This window comes from Protopterus annectens, chromosome 13.part0 (assembly GCF_019279795.1).
Source record: "Protopterus annectens isolate FY-2018-M chromosome 13.part0, PAN1.0, whole genome shotgun sequence".
Lineage (NCBI taxonomy): Eukaryota > Metazoa > Chordata > Ceratodontiformes > Protopteridae > Protopterus > Protopterus annectens.
In genome coordinates, this window is record NC_056747.1 from 926718710 (window position 1) to 926745312 (window position 26603).

The following is a 26603-nucleotide window of genomic DNA, read 5'->3' on the forward strand; positions in this document are numbered from 1 at the left end:
CTGAGTCATATTTGTACTTGCCTTGGAGTGACCTGAGTGCTTGTGTTATGTGGCAGATCCTAGAGCCCGACAGGCAGCTCTCCATGACCTTCTCCTTGTTCAGCCTGGTGAGCGGGACGTCAGTGTGCCTGATGATAGAGTCACCTATTACAAGTGTATCAGGTGTGTTGTTTAGCCTTAAGGGCTGTGACTGTTCGGCACACTGGTTTTATGAGCTATGTGTTGCACATGCTTTGTTTTGGGGTAGTGGTTGCTTGGGTGTCTGCTTTGGAGGTCTCTGCTGCTTAGGCAGATTTTTATTTAGAGCCTCTGAGTATGTTTTTGTGTGTTGATGTGTTTGGTTTGCTGTCGTGGTAGGTCTATGTGAGACTGGAATTGTAGTGAGTGTGGTTTCCTTCTTCTCCTGACTGGTTTCACCAGTACTGAGTTGAGAGAGCTTAGCCTCCAGTATGGCTATATGGTTGCATCTCTCACATGTGTTGGAATTTGTTGGGGGGAGGAGAGGGTTGTCTGTGTACATGAGGCAGTTGTAATATTGCCTCAAGATTCCTAGATTCACCAGCTCTCTCTCTCTCTCTCTATATATATATATATATACATATATATATATATATATATATATATATATATATATATATATATATATATATATACACACAATATAAAATGAACAAACTGATTTAAACAAGTTACCCAATTAACCAGAAAAAAAAGCTCAAAACTGAGCCCTGTTCCAGCAGTCTTCAATCAGACAAGTTCTAACTGCACACTCCTGCTACTAGGGTGCAGGGGAACCTCCAAAAAAGATGGCCTGGATCAGTGCTCAAGTTATACAAACAAAGCTAGATTCAGCAGGCCTGAATCTGGTTTATGCTATAGCAACAAGGCGTACCAGTTCAAATAAGCAGGCACAATAGGCCTGTGGGTATACTTTATGCCCATATGACCTGCAAAAGGAATGTCATTGGCTATGGCTAGAAGTGCCATATGGAGGGCACTAGGCACTACCAACTGCTATATTCTCTCATCCTCTAGCCCTCCCTCAAGGGTACATTCTCTATATAGTAACCCTTTGTCCCAGTATACAGATTCCCCCTTTCCTTGTGAATCAAGTGTCTCAATAGCTACCTCCCTCAGGCCTTGTAATGCAGGGTCTGAGATCTGAACCTGTCTCAGCTCTCTCTTTGTAACTCTTCCCAGCTCCCCTTCCACAGGAAGTTTGGTATTCTCTGACAGCAGTGCCTCCCTGTCAGCCTGAGTACTACTGCTCATCTCTGCCCTTGCAGTCAGTCTGTCCAAGGGAACATCAGTACCCACAAGTAGCTGTGGCTAACCTTCAGTCTCACTGCTACAGGATATCTCCCTCTCAGAAGTAACCACCTCACCAGTCCTAGCTTCAAGTGTGCAGTCTGTCTGGGTCCCCCAGGCTACGAGACCCACATGCTTGTCTCCTAACCTCACTGTGTGCAATAGCATGCACACAATGTACTGCATTATCAAAATCATTTCATTTGAAGACATCTGCAGCGATATCCTCAAACACGCCTACTTGCTTGCCTCCTTTTCGACTCTCCCAGAACCCTAGCCAAAGGTATTTGGAATGGGGTCCCTTCTAAAGCTCTGAATGGAGTAGACTGCCCAAGCAAGTAGTGCTCATCTTTAACCATTGCAGGCTTCACAATGGTTAGGTCAGAGGCTCTGTCTCTCTTAGCAGTGGCCTGTTTCCCATCTACTAAGATAGGATATAACCTCCTGTGGTAGTTTGGTGCCCTTGTTGTCTCCAGACAACTTACTGCTGGCATTCTGTCATTCCCACTTACTGGCTCTCCCACCTTTTGTTCCCCACTTTGCCTTTGTGGACATCTATATGTTACATGGCCCGACTGGTTACATTTAAAACATTTAACCCTTGGTCCTGGCCATGTGCCTGAACTAGTGGCTTCCCCAGCTACTAGCAGACTCTGTCGGGGCAGTTTAGGCTGCCCAACATGGGTTCCCTTAGACTCTAATAGAGAACATTTATGAAGGCCAACCCACTCAGATTCTTAACGTTGAATTAACTTCTGTTCCAGCTTTCTCCATTTCCACTTTTACTGAAAAAAACATTCTAAGCTTGCTTCCCCCCTTTCCTGTGGCAGGTCTTGTCCAGATATGGATTTACTGTGTCCAGGACTGTTTGTGAGCTCCTGAGCCCCCCCCCCCCCAACAACTCACTTAACTAGGGTTAAACTATTCCTGGCACCATAAAGTCTGTTCTTCAAATTTTCCCTTGCAACTAGCCAGCTTTTTAGTTTTAGCACTCAAATCTGTTTCTTTGAGCTCAGCACTTGTTCAGAACTCATTGTAAGCACTAAATAAGTTACAAATTACTACAGTACTCAACTATCCTCACTTGTCTAGAGGAAAACAATTTTTAGTACTTAATAAATAAGTATCTATTCAGGCATGTCTAAATGTCAGCTCCTGGTGTTTTCTCCTGTCTACCTGATGAATCTGGGCATCTTGGGACAATGCAGCAATTGCCTCATGTACTCAGACAACCCTCTCCTCCTACCACCCAATACTATGACCTGTGAGACATGCACTTATATAGCCAAACTGGAAGCAAAGCTCTCTTCACCGAAGACTGGACTAGGCAGTCAAGAGGAGAAGGTAAACACTTGCACCGCACCACACTTATCACATAGTCCCTCAAAACCTACACCACCAAAACACACACACGGAAGAACAAACACATACCTACATTCATGGAGGCTCTCAGTAAAAATCTGCCCAAACAACTGAGACCTCCAAAGCAGAAATGCAAGCAACCTCCACTCCCCAACACAACCCAAATGACACATAGCCCACAAACTCAGCGTGCCACTCAACCACAGCCCATAAGGCATAACAACGTACCCAACACTCTAGTCATAGGTGACTCTATAGTCAGGCACACTGATGTTCCACTCACCAGGCTAAACAAGGAAAAAGTTACTGTCAGCTGTCTGTCAGGTGCTAGGATCCACCACATAACGCATGTACTCAGGTCACTCCACAACAAGTACAAATATGACGCTGTCATTGTCCATGTTGGTGTGAATGACCTGAGACATACCTCCCTGGACTACATGAAAAGAGACATGGAGGAGCTCTCTGATCTTGTAGCCCAGGCAGGTATGACCCTAGCCCTGAGCAGCATCCTGCCATCACCCAGAATGATACCACAGTACAAGGACAAAATGATTTACTTTAACAATTGGCTAAGCTTCTGGTGTCATTCTAAGGGAATCCAGTATCTGTCTGCCTGGGATGACATGATCAACAGACCATGCTGCTTTGCCAGAGATGGCCTACACCTGTCACCCTTGGGATTCTGGATAGTGGCAAAGGCTTTTGCCACCCCTACAGTGCCTTTTTTAGGCAAAGTTCAAATGACAAATTCACCACCATAACAGGTACAAGCAAGCAAAGTCTGAGGGTAATGCTACTCAATGCTAGAAGTCTAAACCTCAAAATGCACTCACTCGAGGCACTCCTTAAAATGGAGAACATTGACATCTGTGCAGTGACAGATGACAGAAACCTGGTTCAAAGCTCCAGAGAGCACCTCTGCATTACCAGGCTATAATTCATACTACACCTTTCGGCCACCAAACCTGGACCGGAACACTAAAGTTGGAGGCGTGTCCATATTCATTAAGGATATCCACACCTCCAAGCTAGTTGCTCAGCATAATGCATCCGAGATTATCCAAGTTCAACTAACTCTGGGCAAAACCGCAATCCAGGTTGTAGCTTGCTACAGACCCCCCACCATGCCCAGGATTCCCACTCCTCTTTTCTTGATGCACTGGAAAATATTAAGGTACAACCCAACACTCTAATAATGGATGATTTCAACTACCTTACCATTAACTGGGAAAACTACTCACATACCAACTCTTTTGCTCAACGTTTTCTGGAAATCATCAATTCCAATGCCTTGGATCAACTTATCCACACCCCCACCAGGGGCAGCAATATCCTAGACCTGGTCATCACTAACATGGGCGACTGGTATTCCACACCAGAGGTCAACTCCTCGTTGGTCAGATCCGACCACAAGCTAATCACCCTAGACACCCACATCCCACTCCCATCCCCCATTAGGAAAACAATCGTAAAAAATTTCTCCAAAGCCAACTTCACACTTCTTAAGACAGAAGTGGCAAACTTCACAACACCATGCAGATGGACAATAACGGTACAACTGCTGAATCCTACACAAATGCACTTTATAAGCACTTACATGAGTGCATGGATTGTGCTATCCCTAACAGAACCAAGATGCTATCCTCCAAAAAAAGGAAGCCAATCTGGTGGTCTTCTGCCATAAACAAACTCTACAACATAAGAAAGAAACTGTTGCAAAAAAGAGTAAAATCCCACGATTGGAGGAACTCTCTGGTCAGCCTCAGTAAGAAGCTGAGATCCCTCATAAAATCCTCCAAAGCTAGTTATGAAAACAAAATCACCACTGATTCTAAAGACAACCACAAAGCATTCTATAGCTATGTCAAGAATCTCAATGGCAACACTCAGATATGCTCTGAGTTACAGCACAATGACACTAAGTATACAGAACCAACTGATATTGCCAACATCCTGGCAGATAGGTTCAGTGCTAACCTTACCCCCCTCTCACCCCCTAAAGGGCCCATCTTTATACCGGAAGAATGCAAAGTTCCGGTAATCATGGCTGCACAGGTAAAAACCTCACTCTCCAAAGCCAAGAACACAGCATCCATGGGACTTGACAACATCCCAGGCTGCCTTTTACATCAACTACAGAATGAACTGGCACCCCACCTAAGTACTATGTTCAATCATAGCTTCACCTCAGGCTTTGTGCCCATTGAATGGTGGACCGCGATGGTTATCCCACTCCACAAGGGGGGGGGGCCACAACAGACCCTGGGAACTACCGCCCCATTAGCCTGATGAGCCTGGTCTTCAAGGCCATGGAACGTATCATCATGGAATTCATAAACAAAGACATTGGAGATCTCCAAACTCTGGACCCCACACAGTTCAGGTTTGTAAAAGGCAGATCATGTCTCCTAAACCTGATAGACTTCTTTGAAGTAGTCACCAAAGCCATAGATGAGGGTAAGGTGGTTCACACAGCCTATCTAGATCTCACCAAGGCATTCAACATCATTCTCCACTCTGGAATTATACATAGACTCACTAAACTAGGTATAAATCCCTATGTCACAAGATGGGTTGCCAACTGGCTTACTGACAGAACCTACACTGTGAAAGTAGCAGACTCCAAATCAGACTTCAGACCAGTGACAAGTGGAGTACCACAGGGTTCAGTCCTGGGTCCTCTCCTGTTTGGTATCTACTTCTCTGAAGTACAGGCTAACACAGAAGGTCTTTGGCTAACTAAATTCACAGATGACTGCAAACTAGGAGCCATAATCAAAACTCCTAATGATGTAGGCATCCTACAAAAGGGCCTCACTGAGACAGATGCCAGGTGTCAAAGCCGTGGTCTCAAGCTCAGTGCCAAAAAGTGCATTGTCATCCCCTTTGGTAAAAACTCTGTACCCATGAACTACCACATAGTCGGTAGTCTACTTAACACCAAAAGTGTGATAAAAGACCTTGGGACACAGGTGGACAGTAGTCTCTTCTTTGATAATCACATTGCCACGGTGGTCAGGAAATCCTTCTATGTGGCACACCTCATCACAAAAGGTTTCTCATCCAGAAAAAAAAGAGGTCATTGTTCCCCTCTACTCATCACTCATTAGACCCATTACAGAGTACAATGCCCCTTTTGGTATGTACTTCACAAGACATCTACAACAACTGGAAAGGCCGCAAAAATACCTTACAAAGAGGATTACTGGCCTCAAACAGATGCCTTACGCAGACTGTCTCAAAAAACTCCAACTTTACTCCATCGCATAGCGCATACTCAAAGGTGATCTCTGCCTAACATACAAAGCTATGTCAAACCCAGAGCTGTTGGAGATGCTCCACTTAAAGAAATCCCAATCCCTCTGAGCTACATGCTCTAGGGAGCTAAACCTTGTCACCACAATAAACAGAACATGCTGGAGGAATAGAGTCCTGACCCAGAGACTTCCCATACTCTGGAATAGACTACCTATCTATGTCAAACAGAGCTCCTCATAAGCACTCTACAAGAAAAATCTTGATGATTGGATGGGTAATAGGAAATTCACCCTGGGGATCACTTCTGTGGTTCTGCTTGACAGGGGCACAGGAAAATAATTTTCTTGGGTGGCGAAAGCCAGGGTACCTTTTTGGCTAGGTTTGTATAGGCCTTAGGGCCAATAGCCTAGTACCTACCTATGAACCTATGAACCCATGAGCAGCACTGGGTATCCCTTTCCTGTACAGTGATCCCCAGCTTGCTAGGTATAGGTTGCCCTTTTCCCCAACTCAACTGCGGTAATACACTCCCTATCTAATAACCAGATTCTCATCTCCTAAGGCAAAGTGCTAAGGACTTGTTCCCTCACCAAAAGGTCTGCCAGCTCTTCAGAAGTGGTGACCTGATACCCACTCACCCATCTATGAAAATAAGTGCTTAACTCAGCATTATAATCACACACACTTTTTTGTGTCTATGCTCACAAAACTTTTTTCTATAAGTTTCAGATGGTAACTTAAAACACTCTAATAATTTTTTTAACAGTAATATAATTTAAGCAATCAGTATCAGACAATTTAGAAATAGCAGTTACAGCTTTACCATGGAGTAAGGGGATGAGGAACTGTACCCAGAGCCCTTGGTCAGCATTATAATGTTTACATACCCTTTCAAACATATGAATAAAATTATCACCCTATGTAAATTGTGGAAGAAATTTCCTGACCTTTATTGCTTCTGAAGTTCGATTATTCCCTTCCCCATTACCTCCATGACCCTGGTGAAGAGTCAGCATCTCTTTTTCATGTTGCCTCTGCCTCTCATTTTCCTCAGCTTCCAGATGTCTGATTATCTCTGCTGCTTCTAATTCCATTTGTTTCTCCTGCTGCAGCCTCTCCTTTTCTTCAGCCTCCAAATGCTGCATTCTCTCTGCTGATTCTATTTCCAAACATTTGGCCTCCAGCCAATGTCTATTTATTTCCAGACAAATTTTTAAGTCCTCTATGGAAAGGTTGAACTGTCCATTTTCTGAGAACTGTAAATCCCCAAGGCCAGTCTGGTTGTCTTCCTGGTTGCTGGTCTGTGATGCAGCTGTGGCTAAGGCTGCAATCATTTCTACTTTAGTCAGGTTGGCATGCCCCAATCCTTTGGCTTGGCACATTGCAGCCAACTAGCTCCTTGTCACCTTGCTATACTCCTCTGCTGACATCCATGCTTGCTCTCCCTGACTAACTAAGCTAACAAGAGAAATAAAACTATTCTGATATGAAACTCTGATGTTCACTGTGTGGCTGATTGAGAATACAAACACTTCTTTAGTGACCACTGTTTACAGGCTACAGGAATTTAATATCCACACCAATGAATCCCAATATGTGGATATCCCACCACTGCCTCCAATAAATGTGACACCTCACCTCCGGACCAGTAATTAAGGAGCACCAATCCTCACCACTAGTGTCGATGGGGGACGTACATTGGGAGGATGACAAGTACACACACATTATTTCCAGATCTAGCTCTCTGTATCAAGTGCAATTTCCCATAAGAGCACACAGAGACCACAGTCTATCCGGGGCTGTTTTCCCTCTTTCTCCAGATCCCTAATAAGACTCCCCACTGGCACAGCTATAGAGTTGAGATCTCAGCTGAGTAGCCAAGCCAAGACCTCTAGCACCCACTCTGTCCAACCAGTGCTTCAAGTCCCTGCCCAAATAGCTGACACACACACTCCTTGAGGTTTGATTTACACACACACACACACACACACACACACACACACACACACACACACACACACACACACACACACACACACACACACACACACACACACACACACACACACACACACACACACACCTGGGAAAGGCTTACACAGGTACACACACACATGCACACACACACACACACACACACACACACACACACACACACACACACACACACACACACACACCTGGGAAAGGCTGGCACAGGATTACTAGCTGTGCCCCCTTCTGCCTAGAGTATAAGGTAGCTATCACTGCCACCATTCACTCCTTATCAGCTACTTTAAGGCCTTTAACAAAGGGTGTCCAATCTTACTGTGTAACGTTACTATTAATAAAAATGCTAGTTTGACCAAGAGCAAGGCTGTTATGAGTGGCCCACAGTGTCACCAAATAAATATGCAAGTACTCTCAGAACTTAAATATCTCCAGACAGATCAGCCACAATGAAATATTTAAATATATTTAATAATAAATAATAAAAGAACAAGAAAATACTCAGTATATGATTACAGTGACATCAAACTCACAAGAAAAGTTTAAAACAATATTGCAGGACAGTCTCAAATAAATAAAGAAAATATATAAACCAAGTGTTGTTATATTCCTGACTATATCTAAGAGAAATTATATTGTTCGCTAGACTTACTTACTCAGAGCAACGCAAATGTGTGGTGAATGGGTCTTCTGGTCAGGTTCAAGACATACTACCGAATGCTGTCTCTTTCTCTGTCTCTCAGAGACCTCCCAAATTAATATCTCAAATATTACTGCTGGGATAGCTTACAGAATGACCTAATTTCTTGTCATCTGACTCTATCGCAGGTGAAACCCTTTCCTGCTGGAAGCTAGAAGTATTTAGCATCTACCTGTGAAAATACATAGACCTCAGATCTTTGGCAAATGGTGGAAGTCATAAATCAGTAAAACACTTCCAAGGCAATACAGAAAGCTCCTTAGTTTTAGACATTGCGTCTCTTGGTGCACTGAAACTGAAAGATAACACCTTTTTATGGCCTGGCCATAAAGTGATTTAACTTCAGATATTTTTCTGAAGTTAACCTTCTGTATTCCCGTTTACACTGTTAAAATATATACAGCTAAACAGTTACAAGAGTGCAGGTACATTTCTGTTCTATTCCAGTAGGCAATGCTGGGGTTATATTTTAAGCACTTTCGACACACAATACTGTACCAGCAGTTTGATATACACCTGACATACAGTTCTAATACATTTGTAATGCAATTATCTTATATGAATCATGTTGATATTTACAAATGACATATAATCATTTACATAATTCCATATAGCTGGTCTGGCAGTATCTCCTTTCATGACAATAAGTACTTAAAACTTCCATAAATAAATATGCCCTCACACAACTAAATACTGACAAACTGTGCTGTCATCACAAAAAAACGTGAAATATGTTCAGAATTCTTTCACAACTGACAGATGTTAAAGAATTTCCAGTACACAAAATCCAAACACCAAAGCAACCAATGTGGCAAACCAGTGTTAAAAATAAGCTCCACATACCTTAACCATGTTAAACTGCCATAAAACTACATTTAGTAGCTATTTAAACTATATTTTCTTGTCTAAGGGAGAGAGTAAAATCTCCACAGTACATTTGAATAACTTCATTTGCATTAAAATCATGCTCCAATCAATGTTTACAAAACACACAGAACAGAGTCATACATATAGTAAATAATGCATAAATACTGAAAAATGCAAATTATGCAACATTTTCCTATCAAAAGATGAAAATAAAGCAGAGTAACAACAGTAAAGACAGGCATGATTAATTAGCAGTTCTGAATTTGCTGAATTTACACAGACTGGAAAAGAAGAACAAATGCTGTCCTTTTCCAATCAGTGAATAAAAAAAACTCTTAACAGCAATAGAAGACACAACACTGGTACTTTTAGGGAAAGGGTTTTCCATGAGAAGATCTGCAGGGTTAAGGTTAGCACAGATGAGTAAGAGTGGGTAGGATCTGCACCACCTTACACATGTGCTATCCCTAAACATGTCCCTAACTCCAGCCCTGCACAGTACCTTATGAAAAACCCTTTCCCTAACAGTACCACTATATAAGACACTCGGGCACACTATACATACATATCAAAACATGTGCAATACTAAAACTATCCCATTTCCTACCTTTTCTCTAATCCTAACCTGCAAAACCTCACTCATCTACTACTATCCCTAATACAACACCCCTTGCCTCATTTAAAAAAGCATTTAGAAGTACAAATGTTCACGAAAATGAGCAATCTCAGAAAAGATCTTCTATCATTAGAGGTATCAGAGAAGTTTCTTAAGTTAAGTGCTTTTGAAGAGTGTAATATCCCCCTAACAAGAGACTCCTGTAATCCTCTCAAGACTTGTCCCCTTAACAAGCAACCAAGTTTTGAATAGTATTGGACAGCTTGGTAGAAGAAGATATCCACCAGACTTCTCATCAGCAAATTATGTATATATTAATTCACATTCACAGATTAGGAAAGTGCAATTATAACTACGCAAAATAAAACAGAATAACAACTCTGTAGTACTGGTGTGTGTATGCAGTAATCTGTGAAAGCATAGTTTAACCTTTACAAAAGTATGTTTTGATTTAATATCAGGACAGGAATCTCTGCCATTAGAAATTTGTCTAAGACGTTATGAAGTTACCAGACAAACTCCCTGAGCTGCTTTGTACCATTTGTGGAAGGAACACTAAAATAGAATACATGCTTCTCTTTAAACTTTGGCCAAACAGCACACGTACATAAGTGATTAAAATACCTTACCCTCAAATAACAAATAGAATTACAGTAACACAGGACTAGTACTGTTTTGTGTTTTTTTTTTTGTGTGTGACTGCAGAATCTCAGATGGCAAACTCAGGTTCTTACTATACCCAGTAATTATTAGGGAGTGTGCAAGGACACAAGAAGAGAGACAAAGGCAAAAAGACAGCACCAAAGTTATCTGGCACCTGTGAGGTGAAAATGAGATACTTGTGTTTTCTAAAGAAATAGCCATCATGCCTAGCACCATATTATCAGGCCTCTTGCATTTTGCAACGGGCATTGCATAGTTAAGTTCTATGAGCATTTTTTTTTTCTTATCTTCTTGTTTCTCACTGTTGCTGTGACCATCAGCCTGCCTCTTGCAGTCCCCTTCAGTCCATCAGTACGAAGGTCCAGCTTATCCCCTAGACCAAGCCTATCCAGGAAAGAGGAGAAAACATGGAGATAGTATCTAATTGTCTCCATTTAGGGGAAGCTATCAGATCCAATGCAGTGCCATCTTCAGCACTTCATATATATGCTCTAGCTTTCTTTACCACCTTGTGGTCAGGCAGCACACAAACCCTATTAAAGCAAGTCCTTCAGTATTGTTGATAGGCATATATCCTTGATCCAGTTACATTGCAATTAACTGTCTTAGGGCAACACTTGCCCCAGGATGCTCACTACCAAACACACTGTCCCGCTCTCAGCAGGTACCTTCTGCAAAGGGATCTGCTAATTACACCTGGTTGCCTAGCGTACACTCTGGGCTTTATTTCCCTGTGCCAATGAGCTGGCTTGTTTCCAAAAGATTGCTTTGAATAGAGGTTGTGATATCATGTACTCCTGAGGTGGACGTAAGTAAAAGTCAGTATCATAATTCATGAGATTGATTCCTTTTATGAGATCTCTTAATATACAGATCAGAATTATTTATCTTTGGTTGTTACTTCTCAAAATTCATCATTGTTCAATATTCTGGACCAAAATTGTCAACATGCTAATCATGATACATTGTATCTATAATAACCTACTTGCCTTGTGTGTATTATCGGGTTCATATTAGAACAAGGAGAATGCATTTTGTCGAATGCTTTTTCGTCGACACATGTAGGGCGAGCAGGTAAAACAGCGAAGCGGCTGTTCAGTGAATCTTTTCCCTGGGAAAGAAGTCGCTTGACCGCTTCGTTGCTTTGCCTGTTCTGGAGTGTAGTGTGGTCCCTTGTCTGGTATAGCTCCCGAGCGTGATTGTGCAACAGGTTACTGACCTTTGGATTAGGGTGTAGGTTAAGGTAAGTCCATATGTATGAAAGTGTTTACTGTTTTTTATTTTGCGTTAGATGTATGGTTGAATTATGTGTGTGTGTGTTTTTAGCTGTTTACTTTTGCTTTTGGGGGGGTAGAATTAGGGTTAAGGTAAGTGTGTTTGTGTTTGGAACTGTTTATGTAAATATGGGAGAGTTACTGACCTTAGGGTTAGGGTGCGGGTTAAGGTAAGCACATATGTTTTAAAATGTTTACTGTTTTTTTTTTTTGTTAGATGTATGGTTGGGTTACGTGCATATGTGTATTTAGTTGTTTACTGGCTTTTGGGGGGTATAATTAGGGTTAGAGTATGTGTGCATGTGTTTGGAAGTGTTTAATGTTTTTTTTTTGGGGGGGGGGTTCAAACAGCAATTTCTTTCCCTAGGAAAGAAATCGCTGTTCTGTGGTTTCGACATTTTCAGCGTTCGCTGAATATGTGTCGATGTTAACACCGTTCGCTATTTTCAGCATTCGGTGCTATAATATGAACCCGTATTATCACATTGCTTTACTGTTCTTAATTATAATACAGCACCTATGTATAGCAAATATTCTTGAAACTAAACTAGAAGAGCTACTCCACAGCCCACAGTATGTTATAGTTCTGTCACAGAGGCCTGAAATTCCACCTTTAATCCAAATCACCATTATATTCATTTATTCCATGCAAAGAAGTGGCAGTATGAGGATTTACATGGTACAGAAGTGTACAGCTGAGCAATGTTTGCATATTGACAACTGGACTACTAAACATAATGTTTCCATAAAATATCTTTCTATCAGTCATAACATGAGCCATGATCCGATAACACAAATTATTAGATGCTATTTTATATGTTTATTATGGGAATAGATAATGTACTCATTTTGGCTAGACCATATGGTTGCAAAGCAGAATGGATTGCCTTAGTTTGAAAAAAAAATAGTTTTGTGTTTTCATCAGTGGCATGTGCCATTAACCATGCTACCTGATGCCTCATTTTGTTTTGGAATCTATTATATTGCAGGAATTATAATAAATGCAAGGCTATTAGACCAGAGGCCATGTCTGTCTCTCCAATAACCACTCTAAGGCTCTATCAACCTTTTCAAGGAGGGCAAGACCTATAAATCCCAGAGTGCATTCTAGGTTACCCATCTAATTGTCTAACTTATGTGTGAAGGCAGACAGGGAATCACACTATTTTACATGCGAGGAGAGTCTATTCCAGAGGAAAGGGAGGTGCTGGTTGATGAACCTATATCTCCATTTAGTTTTATTTATTTATTCCCTGATGTAGATTCAGATTTCTTTTTTTTTTCTAGTGTTGGCTGTACTTTATGACACATTGAGTAGAAGGAGGTCTCAAATAATGGGATGATTGAGGGCAAGGAAAGCAAGGCACAGGTTTCTCCTCATGAGTCTATAGGACACTGAGTACAAGCAGAGTGATGCCAGCCTTTCTTGATAGTTAATATATTTAAGGCCAGAGACTCCTTTTATTAGAAGCTTGTACTGTATTTTGAGTTTTTTGAAATGTCTAGTGACATACATGCCAACAAGTGCATTATGTTCTATGTTGGGTCTAAGCAAGGCAGAGTGCTGGGGAACAATAACCTCCTTGATTTTTGAAGAGATGCCCTTAGTGAATAATTGAGATGTATAGAATGATTTCCTGACTACAGTCTCTACATGGTGATCAAAGGAGAGGAAGCCATTTACCATTGTGTGCCCAGGTCTCTGATGATAGACTCATTGGAGAGTGGCATATTATTGATGCAGTAGGTGACAATTTGTTGTTTTCTGAAGGAGATGATACTGCATTTCAGGTCTATATCATTTCATTGAAAACTCATTTCATTGAAGCTTAACTCATGGACACATATTCATTGAAATCTCACTTCACTAAAACCCAATTCACTGAAAGCTCGCTTCACTGAAAACCCATTTCTCTGAAACTCATTTCATTGAAAGTTATATATGGCCTATTCCCCACTGTTGTGCGATCCTGGAGTTAGTATATAAAGTAAGGGGGTGTGGGGGGTACAGCCTCCCACATTTGGGGGGTGTGGGGGTGAAGCCCCCCACATAAATTGTTTATATGTTGTCTTCTGGAAGAATTCTTTCATTACACTTGTAAGTATCCATCTATATGCTTTAAAATATTTACAATATGTGGGGGGCTATGCCCCCCACACCTCCCCTTACTTTATATACTAACTCCAGGATTGCACAACAATGGGGAAAAAGCCATATATACCTTTCAGCTAAATGAGTTTCAGTGAAATGGGTTTTCAGTGAAGTGAGCTTTCAGTGAATTGGGTTTTCAGTGAAGTGAGCTTTCAGTGAATATGTGTCAATGAATTAAGCTTCAATGAAATGAGTTTTCAATGAAATGATATAGACCCCTGCGTTTCTTAGTACTTAGTTTGAGCTCTTTCTGATTGCACAGTTTGTTAATGTGTGATAGTTGCATTTGAAGGGAAGTTGTATCATTTGTTGATTTGACTATTATACCTAACTTGAACTCATGAGTAGATTTAGTCAGCCAGAGATCATTGTTCTCAGTGCTGAGATCAAAGAAATAAATGACAAAAGGGATGGGGCACAATACTGACCCATATGAAACACCACTGGTCAGACTGGCATTAACTGAGGATACATCATCAACTGTGACAAGAATGTGTTCTGCCTTTAGCCCATTTGCAATCCATCTTACCATACAGAGATTTACGTTTAAGGCATTTAGCATGTTTACAAGCACATTGTATTTACATTTACTAGGTCCAGGTGGGCAGCATGAATAATGCGACCATTGTCCATGGCCTATGTGACCTTTTCAAAGAAGTTCTCAAGACTGAGGAGTCATGACCTGACCGCAACAAATCCAAATCGCTGTGGATTTTGTTTGATTAAATTCTTAATGTCCTAGCTAACAAGGTCAGTGATGATGCATTCCATAGTTTTACAGACAAGACTAATAAGGCTAATGGATCTGTAATTGCTTGAGTCATCGGTGAGGCCACTCTTATGAAGGGGCATCACCACTACAGTAAACCACTGATTGAGAACATATTCTGTGGTAAGGCTTAGGTTGAACAGCTACGTTAAAGAGGGGATAAGCAAGGTCCTGTTTAACACTGCTCATAAGACAACGTGGAATATTGCCAGAAGTATTTTTGTCTTGAAGAGCCATATAAGGATATGGTCCTTGGAGATTGTATGGGGAGACTGACTATGATATGTTTAGGGTGGGGTTGACAATTTCAGGGGAAAAATTTCCAGCAAACTTATTAGCCTATATGTTGGCGATGTCTTTAGGATTTGAATAGGAGGTACCATTGTAGATAGGTTCTGAGCAGTGATGTAAATTATTCCTTAGTTTTCCAAAGTAGCTGAAGAAAGCTAGTCTCAGAAGCAATCCTACATTCATGGGAGGCTTTGCTAGTCTTAATAATTGCCTTCATTTTCTTGGTGAGGCATTGTATATTCTCCATGTGATGAGAGGTTCTGGGCTAAAGGTAATAAAAGCAGTTTCTTCCTTCTGTTGTAAAGTTTTTTTATACCTACTGATCACTGAGGGAGTTGTTATTGAATTTTATGCTGTACTTGGTCATGGTGGGGCCAACCCTACCAGTGCATTTATCTAAATAAGCATAAAGATCTTTGGAATAGGTGGCTATATATCCTATCTCTATTTTGGGGTTAGCACTGGAAAACTTTGCAGTTTCCTTGTATGATTATAAAAGGTTAACTTTTTTGAAGTCTCCAAAATGGGTGGTGGTGGTAACTAGGAGAGTGGATGTGTTGAGGGTAAAGGTAATCAGTTGGGAATCAGACTTAACAACTGAGGGACCAACCATGGACAAGGAGCAAGCTAGAGCTGAGTTTGTGAGAACTAGGTCAGGATATTTCCACACCTAGTGGGGTTATGGACAATTTGATCCATGGTGTTCTCATTCTCCCAGTCTAAGAAATGTTGTGCATACCCAGTGTTACACATAGTCCTGTCTATGAAGGGGTAGTTGAAGTCACTGAAGATTAGAGATCCATCTCCAATAGAATCCTTACTAACAACATTAGGAACTTATTATGGTCATGTGGTTCCATGTAGGGAATCTGTAACAAGCTATACGGTCTGACTTATAGCTTATGGACGGGACAGTGGTACAGCAGTTTGCATTGTTGCCTCTCAGCAAGAGATTCTCCAGTTTGATTCGTGGCTGGGGTGCCTTCTGTTTGGAGGCTGCATGTCCTCCCTACATCATGTGGGTTTCATAGGGGGTGCTTCGATTTCATCCCACGTTATAAAGACATGCATCTGGAGCATTTCTCCCCAGGTGTCTGCTGAAAATTGACTCATTCCATCTTGGACTTTCCTGGTAAACAAATGTTAAATAAATAAAGTAAAAAATAAACTTACCTAGTGTAAGGTAGTTGGGTCATTAGATATTACTTTAGAAGAGATGAAATCCATGATGACAACTGAGACACTGCCTTCCTTTTCAGTGGGCTTGAAGGTGTGATAGTCACAGAATCCAAGCTGAGGATCAGCAAAGGGGTCGCGGAATGGGGATTCAAGTGACAGCCGACTACAGCAGAGTCATACAAGCAATTCACATAATACTATGTTGAATTATATTAGATAAACTTTTCTGCTTCATTAAGCAGGTTTTGCAGTTACAGCGTGCTGGCATATTGCCCTAAAGTCATCACTAGCCATTGACTCAGGTCATTAAAACTGTCTTTTTACAGCCTTCCCTTTAACAGTCTGGGGCCAGCTTCAAACCCTAGTCACTGGCCTTGAAAGCAGAAATTAAAATAACCCAAGAGCTTAAATGTGTGCTTTTGGAAACTGTCAGCTTTTTCACCAAGTAGAGAGAAACAAGTAAAAGTTTCTGAATAAACACAACAAAATCTGGGGCTCGAAATGGGAAGAAGTAAAGTATGGCAATAAATTATAAACTATAGGGAGATGAACTTTTTGTTTATGATAGGTGAGAGATTAGATATGGAAAGAGTGAAATCTATTTGGACTAATACCATAAATCACAAGTGGACAATATACAAGACTACCAAATGAAAAATCATTGGTAAATACGTTCATGCTAAACTTATACCACTGAGAAGTTTATATGCGACACAACACCCTTTTGGCACTAACAGTATATTAGTTACACCTGGTAAGATGATTGTTTCCACATAGCCCTTGCATATTTCTTTGCAGAAACCCATTTTAGGTCAACTAGGTTCTAATCAGTGAAAGATATAAATTAAAGTATACATAAATATATAAGGATGTTGGCTCAGTAATTCATAAATACATGTACTCTAAACTATATTGCTAATGTTTCAGCAAAAGTGCTCATAACCAGAAACATACAAACAGCTATTCTTTAAAAAGGATTTACATTTTTAACTTCTGATATTTTTTTATAACTCTTCTGATATGCTGTTCTTATTGTCCATTTAATGTACTTAATTCTGTTTTAAATAACCTACTTCCGTTCATGCTGCTGGTTTGCTTTCAGTCATGACAGCAGAAAGCCCTCCAGATCTGTACTAAGATGGTGTGTCCTGCAGTTATTGTTTCCCGTTTTGTTGTTGTTGTTGTTAGTAGTGATGAAACTCTCAGACACTCTTGAAACATCAAGTCTTATTTTTAGGGGTGTTACAGAACAAGACAAAAACTGAAGACCATATACAGGAATGACATATCAGAGAATAAGTGCACAGATTAAAGAATTCCATACCAAAACTGTCATATCTCCCAAGTAAACAAAAATATTACAGATAAACTGCATTTAGGCAAGGGCTGCCTATTATGGACCAAATAAATCAATGCCATTTCATAGCAAGAACAACAGTAGTGTAGAAACTTCAGCTGCGCTGCTTAGCTAGAGAAAACAGAGGCTCATTTAGGGCTAATCTAAATGTACAGAGGGAGTGATATTTTAAGGGGGAGGTCTGCAGTGGTTGAGAAGGAAACTTTCATAAAGCATAAATAAGCTCACAACTTCCTAGTAAATTGCAAATGCATGTTTGCAAAATGTTATGTCATTTAGCCTGTCACAGTACATATTGCTCTAGAAACTATTAAAAAAACAAGAGGCTTGTTAATCTCTGCCACACATTTATGACAGCAGTCCCACTGGGAGGGCTGTATTTCAGGGCAGCACTGACTAATCTCACTGTCCGCTCTCTGCAGGCAGCACCACCCCTGTTAGAGGAAAGAGTGGCTTCCTGTTATTCTTCTCCTCACATTATTTTTGTAGACTTATCTGATTGTTATTAGCAGAGTGGAGCTCCAGGATGGCAGTTTTGGAAGTTATGGGTTTCTTCACTTTTCCCAAGTTTTTATGTTTACTGATATGGGGTGAGTAAATGAAACAATATTCTTTACTAAAATGCTGACTTTATAGCATTTTCTTCCTTAAAAATCACACAAAATCATCCTAGCATATTGCATCAGTGATAATAAACAAATGCAAGTATTTTTTATTAACACATTTGATTTCACTGGACTGTATTCATACAAGATATTGTGATGGTGATTTTAATAGTTACAATAAGCTAAACAGCACCTCACTATAGAGAAATGGTAAATCATGTCTTCACCTTGCCTTTAGCATGTGAAAGCTCTGACAATTTTATGCAACTTATTAGACAGAATATAATTTTTATGCATGTAAAAATAACTGTGACACTTTAAAAAGAGCTGTAGATAGGTTACCACTAATCAAAGTTTGCTTCTGACAGATCCATACTTAATTTCTGTCCTCTGCTACCTGTATGCATGTATAAATAAATATGCAAGCCGCACAAACATGCAGTCATGCCTGTAATAAAATTAATGGCAGTAACTATTAGCAATATGTTGGAAAGTACCACACTGGATACCACAAGCCTCACTTCATGCATGTGGTCACCACATCAGTAGCAGGGCATAAAAGAGACAACAATGCATTGTATTTGGAGATGAATAAAGTAGGAAATTGTGGGATTTCCTGTAATATGGACACAAAATAAATGCTTACAATAATATATAGCCTCATCTTTTATACTTACACATAGAAGCAGATATGTAACTCCTTGGGATTGTTTGCGTCTGAGGAAATTACAACAGGAAACAGGACAGAAACAATAAGTAATTAAAAAAAAGTAAGAGTCTAATTGCAGTTATAGAAAACTAAACAGTTTATTTAGCCCAATTTGACTTTTGCTTTAATTCCAACAATAAAACAGCATTTTGAGGTCCTTACCAGTTACTGGCCCTTTTTAGGTCCAGTGATATAAATCCTATCAGGTCAAGGTGGTATTGTGTTGTTTACCATCAGCAGGCACTTAACTGGTAACACGCTGTCATACGTGTATTACAATTATTGTGAGCCTTGTCAGCTTTTGGTCTGTGTGGAGAGCATTTGCAAATGATCCCTAGAGCAGCTAGCCTTACAGAAATACTACATACAGTCAGATCAACATTTTATTATAATGCTTCATCAAGTATGCAAGTTATAATTAAAACAATCTTAAAATACTTGAACTAAAGACAACAAAACTGAAGTTAATGGAAATACATTACTACTAGAATAGATGTATTTTTTTCTGTTCTTCTAATAGCATTTTTAGAAACTGAGGAAGTATAAAGTGCGTAGACCACCGGTTATGGATTTGATTATGGCTAACCCATTTTTTAATTTAATGGCTGTTTGATTATTTTATTTTAGTACAGTAATATAGTCTTAAAAAGGAATGAATGTTCTTTGTCTTATACGTTCACCTCTTTAAATTAATTAGCAGGCAGTTTTTGTGCTCTGTATAAATACTACATAAAATCTGCCCTTTCACTGCTTATTTCACAGTGCATTTGTTTGTTGACATCCCAAATAACCAATGCTTCTTGCTTTTTCTTGAAGACTCTGGCATCGCAGTGTTTACCGGGACATATACCTTTCAACTGTCTAGATTTTTGCCTCATATTTTGGGGCTGTTCATTATAAAATTTGTGGTTTTCTGGATTTTTGTGGCAAATCAGTAAGGAATGAATTCACTAAATAATGACAGGCATTTGAGTTTCGGACTTCATATCCTTCAGAAAATGCAGTGTAAATACAATACCTTTTATTCTAGCAACTTTCTAAGTTTCTAACAGCAGTATTTAAAATTTGCACCTAGTTTTGGAGTTTTGTCCTCCCTTTATTTTTGTCTTTGTTTAGATTTTTTGTGCTAAGAGGTTGAGAGCTGTGCTGGGACAACAGGCTAGAATGCTACAAATAACAAGCAAAGAACTATAAAGTAAGTTAGCTGTAAGTACAAATACTGGCAACAGATATTCATATTCATTGCATTTATTTGAAGTTGTAAAACAAAAAAAATAAATAAATAAGTGATAATGGCAATGTACAACATAGTTAAAACATATCATCTAAACTGCACAGAATTTCTTAAATAATATATTAGCTAGCTAGCTACCCAGTCAGGTGAGTGCACTAGCAAATCCACAATTAGATATTTAATTTCTATAGCATCCCTATAACTAGGGCTGCTGTATATTAACTGTTAATGCATAATAATTGCATTTTAACAACTATATATCATACAACAGACTGTAATACAGACAACATAGATAGCTGCTAACAAACCAAAGTAAAACAAACAACAAAATGTTAAACAACTGTTTTAATAAAAGAAAATATTAAGCAGATTTTGAAAAGATTTAACAGTAACTTTACATTTATTTGATGTACTATCAGAACCTGTATAGTCAAAAAAAATATTTACTCAGCTTGACAAAATTGGATAAAAGCTTTCTGTTTGAGTACAAAACGTTTTTCATGATGATCTAAACTTAATAAAGCTTGCTAGTTTTAAGCTTTCTGGTTAAGTACTTCTGTCAAATTGATATATACTTACCAATTTTCTGGGGTAAACGTAAAGCACTTTCAATAATCATGTAGCTAGGGAAATAACATAAAAGTCTGTACTTTTAAAATCAGAAGCTGCTTGTAAGTTATGTGTGGGTTACACAGTTATATAACTAACATTCTGAGATATGTGGCTGGCTGAAGCATACAGCAGATGAGCTCATGAATTCGTATAATTTATACATTGTGAGACAATTTCTGTAATTCACGTCTCTTTATGGTTCATATGTCTGCTGTCTGCATGATAACCAGTTCTGAAAATAAATTAATGCATAAAGATTTTGTATTACTCTTTATAATGCAAATTCTCAGTCTGAACAGTAGGTAGTACAGAAGAACTGGTTGATGAGGGGCAGTAAAATTTAGAAGCTACTGTTCAAAATATCATTAATGTAGGTACAAATTTGAAGATATGGCTTATTAAAGTAAGGATACTAATGTTTAAAGGAGAAAAATCAATGGAATCCTATGTTACATGTCTGAGATTTTAAAAGTATCTGTGAACATTGTGTGATGGATACCACATTTGTTTGTTATGTTTTGTTATTTTATGTTAAGTTTAAAGGTTCTTGCATAACTGAATATGTTAAGTCCTAGTTTGCATGAAGGAATTTCTTACCCTGGTACTGCATTTAGATCAAGCATCAACAAACATTATTGAAAGAGCATATAGATAACACAGGCTAAACAAGGAAAAAGTATTGAATGAAACTATAACTGTAAATTATTTGGTTCCTATTATGTTATCAAAAGATAACGTAATCGAACGTCCAAAACATCGAAATGGCCGCATTTCGAAGTGTGAATTGTGGGATCACAGTACAGTGAAGATTGGGATATTTGCCCTTTCCTCATTGTAGTGCGATGTCAGAGTTGGAATATATAGTTGGGGGGGGGGGGTGCAGCCCACCACAATAAAAGTTTCAAAATGCATCCGTTTCGATGTTTTGGATGTTTGATTATGTTATCTTTCGATAACGTAATATGAACCCTAAATTATTACCTTTTTAGAATATATACTGACTAACACTGACAACTGGCTGCTTGGTGAGGGCCTTCCTTTTGACCCTTTCCCATAGTTTGACCAATTTAAGTATATTATCATAAATCAATAAATCATGTAATAAGCAAACAACAAATATATCATTTTAATTCAAACTCTCCTGATATTTTCAATCACCCCCTAAAACATTTATTCATTGTTTTGAGAGTCTGTGTAAAAGAAATTTTTAAAATGAGAAATGTGTTGAAAAATGACTCCAGTGTAACTAGGGGTGAGAGAGACGTCTTTCAAATGTTCAAGGGTATTAAGGATATCACCATTCATAAAATGGATAAAAGATGAGCAGATGTTATTTTAGCAGTGTTACTACAGAATAGTGTTGGAACGTGTCATTAATACTGATGCCTATAACTCAGCATGTTGCCAGGAGAGGGCCTGGAACATTCTGTTAAACGTTTATCCATAAAGTCACAGTTTCAGAAACATAGTTTTATGCACTAGTAAGAGCTATTGCTTACACTTTTGAAATGATGAGCCCCATTTATGTCCTCTATGCCTCCTGTAATTTGTCTTATGCAAATTTGAATAGCTTTTTGCCATTTGAAACACAATACCAGTGTCTCAACAGGCCGTAGGTTCACCTTTTATGTCAGGAAGATGAGAAAATTGTAGGTTTTATCCCTTTACCTTCGAGTCATGTTGCAGGAAATGACATTGTAGTACAACATAAAAGGGTACTGCACTCCTGAAATGCTACCATTTGGATGGCATATTAAACTGAGGTTCCATCTGCCTAAGTTAGGGTTAGCCTTGGTACATGTGAAAACAATCTCATAGCGCTAACTAATAAAAGAGAGAGAAGGGGACTTTCAAAGGAGTCCTGGTCATATCTGCCTAAGTCAGATCTCCCCTGAAAATAAGACATGCCTAGTATAACTAAATTGGTGAGAAGAAAGTAAATAAATAAATGATCTACTGATACTTTTTCTTTGTAACGTAGATAGCCATATTTAGCCACTCTTGACACTCACAGGTCTCACAAACATGCATTAGCGTTCTTGCTGTCATTTGTCTAGTAATTGCTAATCTGCACGAGACATTGTGTGACAGTTACTCATTTCTTTAACAAAATCTCAGTTTTCTCTAGTAACTCACAATGGCTAATTTTATGTTATGTTTATTTTTTCTTGCATAGCATTAATCTTCAGATACATATACTTTTTGTCTCATTTCCAATAGGAAAGAATAGAACAAAGTCAGTCTGAATATGGCTGAGAAGAACAGTTAATGATTTCTGACAATTATAATCCTAATTTTCTCCCTAACATCTCATTAACTTTATTCATTTTATGTGGTCAGGAGGTGTTACTAATATTATTAGTTACCAGCAAACAAACATCTGTGGACAGACATCAGCATTCAGTGTCCAGTGATGATTCCATTACTGGCAAAAAAAGAAAAGGGGCAAAAGGCAACCTTGTCTTGCCATTGCCCTAGAAAGATGTTGTCATTTACTATTGCATTAGATGCAGGTTTGTGATATAGGATTTTTAGTCAGTGACTGACTATTGGTCCAGAATTTCTTATCTATGGTATATAAATCAGAGGAAATCACAGTCTAATATGTCAAACATTTACATCCAATAGGATAGTCTTGCAGTGAGTGAAGAGGATTAAGACCATGAGCTGTTAACAAACTGCTTCCTGAGGTTGGAGGTTTGATTCCCTCAGCTTTCATTTGCCTTCTCTGTGACCTTGTGCAAGTCACTTAACTAGACAGTGCTTTGGGATAATTGGAAATTTGGCCTAGTCTCTTTAATAGTCTCTTGGACTGCATGCATAGTAACTGCCTATGATCATTCAGTGCAAGCTTAATACTAGCTGCCAGTGTCTTGTACAAAGTCTATACCACAGTTTACAAACCTTTCCTATTTTTATTGTTTCAGTTCCTTTACTATTTTTGTATTCTGAAAGTCTAGAACTTTCACAGCTTTGGCAGGTAAATAGTTCTATTATATTTGGGTTATTCAAGTTTTTAGTCCCCTTGGCAAGACCACTGACACATGATTATTCATAAAATCTCTCACCTCTTCTGCATTCTGTTGTGCATGTGACAGCTCTGCTTATGTCTGTCTTTAAAAATCTAAAGGAAAGTTATCCCCTCTTGCTGCACTTTTTCCTCTGTTGGTGCTTGATGGCTTTTTTCACTTCTATTTTCTTGTTTTCTCTACCAGCTGTTAATTTGTCTCATTTTTATTGATCTCTTGATGCAGAAATATATATATATATATATATATATATATATATATATATATTACTGGATCTTTGAATATATTTGGGAGATTGTTTGAAATAGCAGAATGTACAAGGTTATAGTTTTCACTGTATGATGCGACTCAGTTGCTGTTCACTAAAGCACTGAGCTGGCTACTTCTTATCTTGTTGCGGCCTTTAGTTTTCATTTCTTAAAATCAAAGTGTTACTTGGTGTTGTAAGTAAATGAATTAGTCATGACTCTGCTACAGCTTCCTTTAAATCTCTGTATCCTGTTGTGACAGAAAATTGGAAGTCATAGAAACAGAAGTTTGTAATTTTTGAAGGTGGTATTGCTGAGAAGCATGAGAAAGCGAAATGTACCGCATTTCACTTTTTCACATAACAAAGGAAGGAATAGTAGAAGTCTACAAAACTCACGAATTCCAAGATGTAAAAATGATAAAATAACAGTACTACCACAAAAGCTTGAAGACTACTGTGACCCTAGAAAGAATCTAGTTTATATTTGTCCGATGCTTTTTGTGAAGGCACAGGAATCTACAAAAAACTTTGAGCCGTATATTATAAAGATCTGAATAAAGCAAAATGTCTTAAGTTTGGTGAGTTGAATGATTCACTTATGTTAATCATAATGGTTGGCATATAGCATATGAGGTGATCAAGTGAGAGGCAGGTGCTATGAGAAACTGATCTGACATTAACTAAAGCAAGATATAGCACGTGTGCGTGCATGCGCACACACACAAACACAAACACACACACACACACACACACACACACACATATATATATACACACACACACACACATATATATATATATATACACACACACACACACACACACACACACACACACAGACACATATATATATATCTATATCTATAGATATATAGATATAGATATATATGGTTCCCCTTCAAAACATCTAATTCTGATAACATCAAAACTCAAAACACCGAAAACTCATAACATTGAATTTCATAACACTGAAAATGTATACCATCAAGTAGTGCATCATCAAACATGTAAAATGTTATAGTTTAATCTGTTAATCTTCTGGTATCACTGTAAGACGTTGTAGTTTTTATTCATATAGTTATTATTTATATAGTGTAGGAATTTATATTATTTATATATATAGTGTTTATTTTGCCATTCTGTACATATTTTTAGTTCATACAGGTAAGTGATTTAGACATTATGTGTACATTCTGTATGGGAATTGCGATACAGTGGGATTAGGAAATTAACTTTTTTCCACTGTAGTGCAATCTCATAGTTGATATATTTAATTTATAGGGTTTGTTTGTGGGGGGTGCAGGGGACTTGCCCCCCCCTGCAGAAATGTAGTAAAAATTGTGTTTGTTAGTTTGGTGTTGTTATAGGTGGAGGGGGTGTTATTTACATGTGCTTTGTAGTTTTTGATGTTATGATGCAAAGTTTCAGTGTTCTGAGTTTTCAATGTAATGAGTTTTCAGTGTTTTGGTTTTTCGATGTTATGGTCTCAGTGTTTTGAGTTTCGATGTTATGAGAATTAGATGTTTTGAAGGGGAACCATTTATATATATATATATATATATATATATATATATATATATATATATATACATACACACACACACACACACACACACACACACACACACACACACACATACACACACATACACACACAGCAAGTTTACTTCAAGTTAAGTGGATTACTAAAAATTGATGTTTGTCATTTTAAGTGGGGTGGAGTAAGGAAGGTTGCTAAACTGTAATCAGACTGTGAGAACTAAGAAACTAAGAATAATTGCAATAACTATTGTTATAAGCTTAAACAGAGAAACTGTCCATGTTGGTCAAAGATGCAAAGTATGCTATACATTTTAAAGATTTATTTGTTGGTCTGGGACATTGGCAATTTCTGCAACATATAGAAACTAATCCAACTGTACTAATATCTGTGCATGCTTCAAGCAAGGTTACAGAAACATTATACAAAGTGGAACACATCGGGGTGACTGCAAATCAGACTGATCAAACTGACTGGGTAAATAGCATGGTTAGTATAGTTATGACGCATAACTGATGATTCTGAGCAGGTCATTAATCATAACCAGTTTATTATGTGTTCAACACATAATAATGGGTTATGGTTATGATCAGAGACACGATCATAATTATTTGTAGCGCACGGTGCTTTATCTGCTCCATGTTCTACTAGGTACAAAAGAAAATAAAGTGTTAAGTGCTTTTCCAGCTTTTTAAATCCACAAAGCACTTAGTGAGCCCTGTCAGAAAGGCAGTAACACATTCTCATTTGTTACAGAAAGTCAGGAACACATTACCAGCACAGACAGCAGGCGAAAACAAATCTGTTTTAAATGTTGCCGTTGTTTTCTGGTCAGT

At 38.7% G+C, this 26603-nt stretch overlaps 1 protein-coding gene across 4 annotated transcripts in view; it reads left to right on the forward strand.

Moving 5' to 3' along the window:
* Positions 1–18088: 18088 nt before the first annotated feature.
* RAMP2 (receptor activity modifying protein 2) overlaps positions 18089–26603 on the forward strand; it is a 290068-nt gene continuing 281553 nt past the window's right edge. The window contains exon 1 of one of the 4 annotated variants that reach the window (XM_044054686.1): positions 18089–18378. In XM_044054686.1, the coding sequence (XP_043910621.1) occupies positions 18315–18378 (64 nt within the window). In that variant the 5' untranslated portion in view covers positions 18089–18314. The remainder of the gene's footprint in view (positions 18379–26603) is intronic. The other 3 variants (XM_044054685.1, XM_044054684.1, XM_044054683.1) reach the window with 3 other exon arrangements.